The sequence below is a fragment of the Myotis myotis genome, unplaced genomic scaffold (genome assembly GCF_014108235.1).
Source record: "Myotis myotis isolate mMyoMyo1 unplaced genomic scaffold, mMyoMyo1.p scaffold_m19_p_16, whole genome shotgun sequence".
NCBI lineage: Eukaryota > Metazoa > Chordata > Mammalia > Chiroptera > Vespertilionidae > Myotis > Myotis myotis.
Window position 1 is genome coordinate 40,342,098 of NW_023416320.1, and position 10,898 is coordinate 40,352,995.

A 10,898-nucleotide genomic window follows, 5' to 3' on the forward strand; every position below is an offset into this window, starting at 1 on the left:
ATTGTTCTGAAAGGAAAAGATCATTCAAGTAAAATATTAATAAAAAGTTTTTTATTTTTTTCACTTGTTTCAGGAAGGGAAATACCTACCTCCCCAAAAGGGAAATGATATAATTTTTGTAAAATTTAACTTTCACTGTCACCAGTATAACAAATCAGTGGAAATAATGATTTATGCATGATTTTGATCTTAATTAGTCTGTGAAGTCCCTGATCCCATTTTCTTTTATAGACCAGTGAAACAAAGGCTTTCTTCTTTTTTCTCATAAAATGTCTAATATTTGCATAAATTAGTTCATAATGATATTTTTTATATAGTATTTTATGACTTTTAGGGAACCATATTGTGGTGCATTTGTTTATAATTTTATATCACTTAAATAAGTTGAGGCATAAATCTATTCTGAGAGAGAATTCCAAGAGCAGATAAATGAAAGGTTATTAACTCAAAACAAGCATGAAGAAACAATTATTTATGATGGCCTCAACTCTAGATGAATATTTGGAAATCAACAGTTTATAGATGATAATTAAAACCATGAAATTGGATGAGACACCTAGGATGTGAACACAGAGAAAAGAAACTATGAGATCTACGAGTCAAACAATGATTCAGATTTTCCAAGTTATCTGTTTAGTAAATTCTACAGTCACATTGGATACCAAACACCCAGATTCTTAGAGTTACTTCCTGGCATTTCTTTCTGTTTTGAAGTCCTACATTAGAAACCTTCCTGGTAATTTTTTTTTTTTTTTTTTAAGAAAAGAAACACATTTGTGCCAAAGGCTGGAAGTGTCTAGTGTAAACAGAAGCAAAGGTGTCTTTTTACATTTGACCTATTTCAGAAGAAAAAAAATGTAGGGTTTAGAATGCTGAGTTTACTTTTGTATAAGCACGTCTGTCTTCTTAGTAATAACAAAGATTGTAGTAACCAGCTACTTACTATGCATAAATAAATATTTATTTCAGAGTATACTGCCCTCGTAACTGTATGCAAGCAAATCCACATTATGCTCGTGTGATTGGAACTCGAGTTTATTCTGATGTAAGTATCCTACTTTATGCAGTTCTCAGCATTCGTGAGTTTGTGTATGTGTTGAGTGTATTGTATGTGCATGTATGTATAGGTTCCATACATACACATTTAAATGTGTATATGTACACGTTTTAATTTATTAACTACTTTATAGAAGTGTTTGTTAAATGCAGTGCCACTGAGGGCTATATGAAACTGCTTCAGTATATTCTTACATTTGTCCTCATTCTGGGTGCGCGCACACACTGCAGCCGCCCCCCTTGTCCAAGGTGTCACACTCTGTGGTGTCAGTTACCTGCAGCCAACCATGGTCGGAAAATAAGAAATAAAAAATTTTCAGAAATGAGCAATTCGTTTGTTTTAAATTGCATGCTGTCCTGAGTAGCTTGATGAAGTCTTTTGATGTCCTGGCATCTCCATAATGTAGATGCACCCCTCCTGTTAGTCACGTAATAGCTGGATCTGTTATCACGTCAACTGTCATGGAATCGCAGGGCTTGCATTCCACTCACCCTTACTTTACTTCATAACAACCCCAAGTGCAAGAGTAGTGATGCCAGAGAGAAAACCTAAAGTGCTCCTTTAAGTGAAAGATGACCACAGCACAGTAAGATATTCTACGGGGGTGACGGGAGTGGGGAGAGAGAGAGAGACACCAAAACCTCATTTGCATAACGTATTACAGTCCATATTTATGACTGTAGTATTTTATTATTGATGTTACTCTCTTACTTTGGCTAATTTATAGATGAAACTTTATCCTAGTATGTATATATGAGAAATACATAGCATATATAGGGTTCAGTATTATCTGTGGTTTCTGGTATCCGCCAGGGGTCTTGGAAGTGTGGCCTCCATGGAAAAGGGGTGGGGGGTGTTACTATACAGAATAAGGAAACAGATTCTGCACTGACATACATATTCTCAGAAGAGTTAATGATCAGTAATACTGAGAAATGAATATTCATATGTAAATAGGGGTGCACAATAATTTATTTTGATTAAATTTTTCTTTATATCCTACCCATATATCTTATATCACAAACTTAATGAAATTGTCTGGAGGCATTCTTGGAAGCAAAGTGCATTTTGCTTTTCTTTAATCTTCCTTTTGGTTCTTCAGCATTTGAAATATACACTGGATTATTAATAATTGGTCCAATGTATGAACAATATCTTCACTGCCAAAGGGGGATTTACAAAGTAGCATAGAATGACAAACAGATAATATGCTAGAATTCATACAAAAGGAAACCAGTTGAGGGGTGCTGTAGTAGATGGCATTCTTGGGATAGGACAAGGCATTTGAACTGTGATGGCTTTGGTACGGATGAGTGCCTCTTGAGCCAGGTTTCAAGCGTGAGTTGGAAAAGGGGATTAAGGAACACATTCTAGGTGGGGTGAATGGCATCCATGGAGACATGCAGGGAGACCACATAAGCTGCAAGGGAGCAGAGCACATAGGTTTGCTTTGCACTGGTGAGAATGGAAGCTGAAAAGGCTACAACCAATTTAGTGTGACAGAGGGATCCAGCTCTTGAAACATATAAATGGACAGTCTGAATGCATGCTGATGAATTTGGATTTTGTGTGGCAGACATTTAGAAACCATTACAGATTTCTAAACCAGGGAATTACAAAATCACTCTTAGGAAACAATAATCTTGATGCACCTGTTCAGTTGAATTCTATGGAAATGTGCCTGTGAAGAGTGGTCTGCAATATGTATGTTACTAGCTTATTCCTCTGGGTGAGTTCCTTTAAATGCAAGCATTTCTTTCAGGTCAGCTTTACCTTGAAATTATTCTCCACATATCAGCTTCCCCCAAGCTCCAGCTCTGCAGTGTGCTGTCTCCAGCTTGAATGTCCTGTTGATACTTAACTTGCTGGTGCTCATGTTTGTTTGTATCTTCTTGTTTCTGTTAAAAAAAAACCCAAAAACATCCTTTTTCTAACTTTCTGTCAAAATCATGATCACTCTTCACATCCTAAATTATGGCTACTTTCTCTCCTAATCCACGGATAATGTTGCCCTTCTTTCAACCCTATTGCATTGTTTTCTCCTATTAGCACTTAGCTGATTCGGTGAGGTATTATGATTGTTTCCCCACCTCTTCTATTAGTTTTTAAGTCCCTCGAGGGCAGCAGCTGGGCATTTCATGCATCACTTTATCATCAACGATTTGATGGGTGCCCAGTTGTGATCAAGACAGGCTGGCCCCCTGACTTGACTTAGAGGACAGAGTAACATCAGAAACTAAGCAAATAACTTGCACATAAATATTTGTTGAAAAAAACAAATGAATTTGTATATATGAATGAGCATATCTAGAATATCTAGAATCATCAGAGAGTTTCAAAGAAATCATTCTTTCCAGATTGTATCTTTAAGCACCAAAACTTTTCATTTTAGTTGAAAATCTTTCAAAATAGCCTCCACAGCCCTATAGCAATAAGAAATCTCTTTGCTAGAGTGAAGGATTTGTTAGGACTTACATCCTGAGATCATTTTGTCTTTCTTCTTCAGTGAAGTGGGCAGGTAATTATGTATTATTATGTAAATCCTTTTACGCATAAGTTGGCAATATAAAGATTACTATTACTGGTAAGTGCAGAGAAAGAGGTTCAACCATCACCTGCCAATCTTCCCACCACTACAAAATATATTACATCTGTAAATGCAAGATATGGAGAGATGAGAACCAATCTACCCACCTCCCTCCTTCTTTCTCCCTCTTCCCTTCCCCACCTTCCTCTCTTTCCCTCTGTAGAGTTACAACTTATATGTTTTATTGATGTCAGCTTTTATTTCTCATTTGTGACAGATGAAGTTACTTCTTGCATTCATTAAAAATGTTCCACTGTTTTCACAGATAAATTTTTTCCCCATGATGTATTAATGCTTTTAAACATGAACAGAAAATCTCTTCTGATCTCTGAACTCAAATCGGAATGCCTGCTGACTGCATAGTTATGGGCAAAGCAATAGTTTCAAAACATATTACATGCTTGGATTTAGCGAGTGCTATCTAAGCACTTCCATTGCCTTAGGGAAAAAATGCTGATAATGCCTCTTTTGACGGAGCAAGATAAATACTGAAATGTGTAAGGAATTCTTCTTAATTCCATCTGTTATGAACCATACTGGATACAAATATTAATTCAGCTAGGGACTTTAACTGATGGGTAAAATGCCTCCTGAGAGTAAGGATGTGGGGTTTAGATATACAGCCTTTTGTGGCTGATTAAAACATGAAGAGGATTAACCAGCTTGGCATTCTGGCTCTCTGATCTAATGAATACTGACGGATGCCGCAAGGTTCAGAGCACAGTAATAAAGCAAGGTCACGTAAGCTGCACTTCGCAAAGCACGGTAAGCCCCTCACATGTGCGTGGCGATGAGAGAAGAGCACACCAGTGGGACCAGAACAGGCCCGTGGGGAAAGGAGGTGGGTCACTTCGTGCTGGACCAGTTGGTGTTTCTTTGTGTGGGATTGCCTCCGGCTGTACGCAGCTATCTTGACAGATTTCGGCAGAACATTGCATTAAAGCAAATGTTAACATTTAGAGAGTCAGTCATTTAAAAAATTTGAAAGTGCCGGACCTGAAACAACAATTTTCTCCTCCATGGAAATCCCATGCAATTCAGATTATGTAACTGACACGATGCAATGATCACAGAGCGGACGGTCCTGGTCCCTTGAGTCAGACGTTCACACGGGGGTGGCCATAGACATTGCACATCTAGGTGGAAGCTGTGGTTGTTCTTCATATTGGGGGGTTGGGGGGGTTTACTGTTTGGGGAAAATTTTCTCTGAAGATATTATATTATTTAATAGGGAAAAACTCCCCATTTAATATATACCTGTATCTTGGAAAAGGGACCGTAGAGATATACAGAGGCATGTTGAGTTGTTATAAGTCAAGCTGAAGATAAATGAGGTTCTGATAACACAGTCTGTGAACATTAGGTCAGAGTGACTCCAGCAGGGACTAGCAGAGGCGGAGATTTGAGAATGATCAATAGGCCCAGAAGAGATCAAAGGAGCCGATTTGCATTTTATTGCTTCAACAACAGAGAAAGCCTGTCCTTTGGATGGCATGCCTTCCCTAGATTAGATGGGGAGGGCGTCTCACCACTGCAGCCACCTTTGAGCTCTGCCCTCAGACGGGCTCAGAAGTGGCTTTAACTCTGACTTTCGAAACATTCCTCTCCGCACAAAACATCATCATCCGGCTGCTGCTCCCGAGGATCCACGGAAAGACAGAGGTCAGCGACTCAGTCCAGCGGAAGAGCGAGCAGACGAGTTCCGCAGGGCTTTGCTAACGGCAGGTCCTTCCTTGTCCCCTCAGTTGTCCAGCATCTGCAGAGCAGCGGTCCACGCCGGGGTGGTTCGCAATCACGGTGGTTACGTGGACGTTATGCCCGTGGACCGAAGAAAGGCTTACACTGCTTCTTTTCAGAATGGAATCTTCTCAGAAAGGTACACTCACAATCACATATGTAATCTCTGTATCCTTTTGTGCTTGCTTTACGAGCAGCTCATTTCTGTGTGGGTTTGAGGTTAGTGGCTGAGCAGCGTTTCCTTTGCTGATGGCAGTAGTAGGTTTACCAGGGAAGGGAGAGGCCGTAGTACCAGAGGTGCCTGTCTCCTGCAGGCTTACAAAAATCAAAATGAAAATCGGATTACAAGTCAGAACCACTCTTTTGTTAACTGATCTTCTAATGAGGAAATAGCTTTCATCCTCTTTTGGATTTTCTAGATTAGGTTTTTATATGTAATTCCTCCTAGATGAGCAAGGCACTGAATATTTCTCTAATCCAGTTATCTGACGAAATATTTGACAAAAAACAATGAGTCTGGTTTTCCCCAGAGCCAAATTTTCTTTTTGATTGGATGTCAGGTGCCTCCTATGACATAAGTGAACTCTTTCAGGTCATCTCAGCGTATCTGGCTCATTAGTATCATATATTTTGGTGGTTTGAGAAAATTCATGGGGCTTACTTTATCAAGTATTAATAAAAGTTGAAAGAACCTATAGTGATTTGTCAAATCACTGGTACTTGTGGAAGTATTCAATCCCATATATTTTGTATAGATACAGAATACCCCCTAACTTTTACATATGTAGAGAAGGTCTACATCATAGTAAGGTTTCTTTAAAGCAGCGGTTCTCAACCTGTGGGTCGCGACCCCTTTGGGGGTCAAATGACCCTTTCACAGGGGTCGCCTAAGACCATCGGAAAACGCATATATAATTACATATTGTTTTTGTAATGAATCACTATGCTTTAATTATGTTCAATTTGTAACAATGAAAATACATCCTGCATACCAGATATTTACATTACGATGCATAACAGTAGCAAAATTACAGTTATGAAGTAACAATGAAAATAATTTGAAGGGTCGCGGCATTAGGAAGGTTGAGAACCACTGCTTTAAAGGGTACCGAAGGGTGTGCCCTGCAGGGTCAGGATTGCCTTCCACAGAACCATCGGGGTGCCGTCTCTATGAAAAGACTGATTTGTATTTAGCATCTGTTTTCAGGTGAGACTGTGTCAAGGTGACTTCTCTACAGCCTGGCTTATGGTCTCCTTAAGCAGATACGCTATATAGTCGATTCTTGAGTTATAAGAATCTGATAAGCAGTTTCATAAGCTGAGCTGATCGATGTAGTTTCATTATACCTGTCATATTTCTTTTTTTTTTAATCCTCGCCCCCGGATATGTTTTTATTAATTTTTTTATTTTTAAGGAAGAGAGGAAGGGAGGGAGAGAAAAAGAGAAATATTGGTGTGCAAGGGAAACATGGGTCAGTTGCCTCCCATAAATGCCCTGACTAGGGATCCAACCCACAACTTAGGTATGTGCCCTGACCGGGAATTGAACCCGGTGTATGGGACAACCCTCCCACCAACTGAGCTACTCAGCCAGGGCACCTGTCATATTTCTTAACTTTATTTTTAAACAGTAAGACTGAGAATACTTATTTCTGAGAATCTGCTACGAATTCCCCAGATGCTGCTGGGCACTTCAAGTACATTAACGCAGTTCCACCAACAGCACTATAAAGATGATTCTGTCAACACTAATGTTGACAGAGTATTAACTGAGGCTCAGAGAGGATACTTGGTATGTCCAAGGCCATGTAACTGGCCAGTCTCAGAGCTCAGGTTTACGCTAGCTCTGTAAGCTCAGAAATCTGCATTTCCCCAGTATTATCACTGTGTACAAAGAAAACACATTCACTTCTAGAACTCAGTCAATCTGTGTCCTCTGAATAAAATGGCTTTCAAGTGGCCATCAGCTTGTGTGAAAAACCTGGCTCCTATGTTTGTGGTGTGTGCACACCTTTTTTTAATATACTCTAAAATTCTCCCCTTTTCTTATACATGAATAAACATATACAAGGAATTTTACTTCGTCTCCCTTTTAGCATTTATTGTGTTGGTCTCCAAAGTCCTTTTTATCATTAAGAAAGGAAAACTAGCCGAGACCGGTTTGGCTCAGTGGATGGAGCGTCGGCCTGCGGACTGGGGGGTCCCGGGTTCGATTCCGGTCAAGGGCATGTGCCTGGGTTGCGGGCATATCCCCAGTGGGAGATGTACAGGAGGCAGCTGATCGATTCTCTCTCATCGATGTTTCTGGCTCTCTGTCTCTCTCCCTTCCTCTCTGTAAAAAATCAATAAAATATATTTAAAAAAAAAAAAAAGAAAGGAAAACTATATGCTTAAAAAAGTTGTGTAAATATTGTCATTTAAAAAAGTCCTGTACACAATCAGACTTCAAAAGCATACATTTGATTAGAATAAATAATGATTAATGGCATTATTAATATGTTTTAAACTTTAGGCATTTAAACAAAACATTGATATTGGCAAATAAAATATAAGTAATTTAAGAAAGAGTAAAATGCATGATTCTGTATTGCTTTTCACTTGTCTTAAAATATCTCCAAAATGAGATTGAGTGGTATGTGTGTGTGTGTGTGTGTTTTCATTTTAATGAAAAAATTCTTAGAACCTTCCAGATTTGACCATTAAATTTTCTCACTGAGAGTTTTCTTGAAACTGTAGATGTTAAAAAATCTTAATGAATATGATAGCCATAAAATTTAAATTTTGTCAGACTTCGGAAATGCCAATGATGGGGCATCAGAGTATTGCTTAAATAGCACCATCTTTTTCACTTGCCGTTCGTATCTGACCTTGGCAGTCAGGCAGTGAAGCTGGATCTCAGCATTGAATAGCAGCATCTCAGTATTCCCCCGGGGAAACTGCACTGCAGCTGCGAGCTGCTCTGTTGGAAGCAGAGGTGGTAATCTATGAAAACATGATCTGGAATCGGTGAAGGTCGATCTAAAATACTATTATGACTACTATGCATCTTAAGTTTCTTTAGTGAACTTGCAGCTCAGCATATAACCAAGATTTAAAGAATTGTGTCATCATTCTCAAGGTTTTATTGGTCACGAAGGTGCAAACCTACAGAACCCATGCCAGACGGACACACACACACACACACACACACACACACACACAAAAGCAAGTTATGGAATAAGAGTCCTCAGCAGAGACTGTAAAGTGTCTCACTTCCTGCCTGGCCCACATAGCTCAGTTGGTTGGGCATTATCGTGGGCACCAAAAGGTTGCCAGTAGGATTCCCAGTCAGGGCACTCATCTGGGTTGCGGGCTCCATCCCCAGTAGAGGGCTTGCAGGAGGCAGCTGAATGATGTTTCTCTCTCTCTCTCTCTCTCTCTCTCTCTCTCTCTCTCTCTCTTCCTTTCTAAAAATAACAAATATATATTTTAAAAATTAAAATAAAAAGAATTATGTCATCCTAATTCTAGCTTTCCAATAACTATAAATTACAGCAGCCTAAGACAGGTGACCATCTGGCCTCACAGGGCGGCTTACTTGACTGTCATAAGAAAGCATGATTTATTTGAGGGATTATATGTAGAGGTGACATCAATGTCCTATTTATATTTTTTGCAGTTTACAGAATCCTCCAGGAGGAAAGGCTTTCAGAGTATTTGCTGTTGTGTGAGGAGGAACACCTGGAAGAGGAGCGTGAAGACTATCCCAAATGCCATATTTCTGAAGTGTATAAAACTGTAACATTACTGTACAGAAGGTCGCAACTATTTTCAGCTGCCCCCATACCCCCCCCCCAAAAAAAATGCCAAATGCATATAAATCTTGATACACAAAGTCTGTAAAATAAAACATGGGACATTATTAGCTTTGGAAAAAGTAATGGATATGTAATGGTTTTAGAAATCCTGTGTTAAATATTGCTATATTTTCTTAGCAGTTATTTCTACAGTTAATTACATAGTCATGGTTGTTCTACATTTTATATGTTATATTATATGGTGCTTTGTATATGCCACTAATAACATGAATCTAAACATTGAATGTGAAGGCCCTCAGACAATCATCTGGTACATTTAAAAACAATAGTGACAAAAATAACAACTCTAAAATGAAAGAAACGGTGTTATTACATTTCTCCCCAGCTTAATACTATGCCATTACCTACTCCAAATAATCTCAAAGTATTTTCCACTTAGTATCTGTATAGTTTTTTCTTCTGTTAAGTTTAGGCATATAGGATACTAAGTCCTGGTGCTATTACTTCTTGTTTGTATAAAAAAATTCCTTAATATCCACATAAATCTGTTAGACTGTTTGATTCCCTGGGAATGGCTTTTGTAGTAAATGCAATGAAGTCAAGAGCGATGGTGGGAAACATTCCTTGTATCACACAGTAAACAAAGGGGTAAGCATGGGTAGCCAGAGCTTTTTGTGTGTTGTTCTCACTGACGTCATATTTTCTTTTGTATCCTGGCAAATACTCCTGCGGGCCAGGAAGTATCATAGCAAAACGTTGAATGAAGATGAACTAATGTATTGCATCACCATTGCCACTGATTTTCCTAATGGTACATGGCTGTGTGTATAAATGTTGCCATATTATGGTACCTATAATGGTGATATATTTGTTTCTATGAAAAATGTATTGTGCTTTGAGACTAAAAATCTGTAAAATGTTAATTTTGGTATTTTTTTTTTCTGCTGGTGAATTTACTCTTTCCCTGTATACATATTAAAATAATCATGTTTCAAACTATTATTTTCAGTCTCTTTGGCATCCTTATTTTGATTTAGTAATCATTTTTAATTTTCAAAATTGTTATCTTTTAAATTTGGGTTATTGACATTAATATAAATAACACCCTTAATACCAAAAGTCTGCAAAGTCAACCTGAGTAGGTATTTGTATGTGAAAGGAGAGATGATCATAAGTTTAGAAATATTCTATTAAGGGAAAATTTGAATACAATGAGGGTAATGAATTTCTAAACTAGAAGAAAATAATCTGGAAGATAGAAAGTGATTGTAAAGGAATGGACAAGACAATAGATACTCTAAATATTTTTAGAAAGTAAATGAGTAGGTGTTTAGGAGCAGAATATAGAGATAAATTACACAAGTCAGGGAAAGTAAGAAAGATGGATAAAAAAAGAAAGAAAAGAAAGAAAAGAAAGAAGGACCTCATACACACAGCTGCTCAAGAACAAATTGTGAAGATAATGAACATCATGATTAGCTATCAAATATTGGCTGGGAATTAAATGGTTCAAAATATAGGTAATCCAAACTTAAGCACTTATATATTAAACATTTCAAAACTTAAAGCAAATTTGGCGGGAAAAATTTTTCCAAAGGACTCATTATACCTTCTTGGACAGCATGGTTGAAATCTAACTAGATTCATCTCTCACTTCTCCCCATCAGTTCAGCCAGGATTTTAGTATTGTCCCTAGTTCAGATATTTATCATCAATTTTC

At 38.1% G+C, this 10,898-nt stretch overlaps 1 protein-coding gene across 2 annotated transcripts in view; it reads left to right on the top strand.

Annotated features, from left to right (window-relative positions):
• Positions 1–10,137, top strand: part of CRISPLD1 (cysteine rich secretory protein LCCL domain containing 1) — a 42,163-nt gene extending 32,026 nt beyond the window's left edge. For both annotated transcript variants that reach the window (XM_036337550.1, XM_036337551.1), the window contains 3 exons: positions 970–1,045; positions 5,390–5,520; positions 9,040–10,137. In XM_036337550.1, coding sequence (XP_036193443.1) covers positions 970–1,045; positions 5,390–5,520; positions 9,040–9,091 — 259 coding nt within the window. In that variant the 3' untranslated portion in view covers positions 9,092–10,137. The remainder of the gene's footprint in view (positions 1–969; positions 1,046–5,389; positions 5,521–9,039) is intronic.
• The last annotated feature ends 761 nt before the right edge of the window (positions 10,138–10,898 follow it).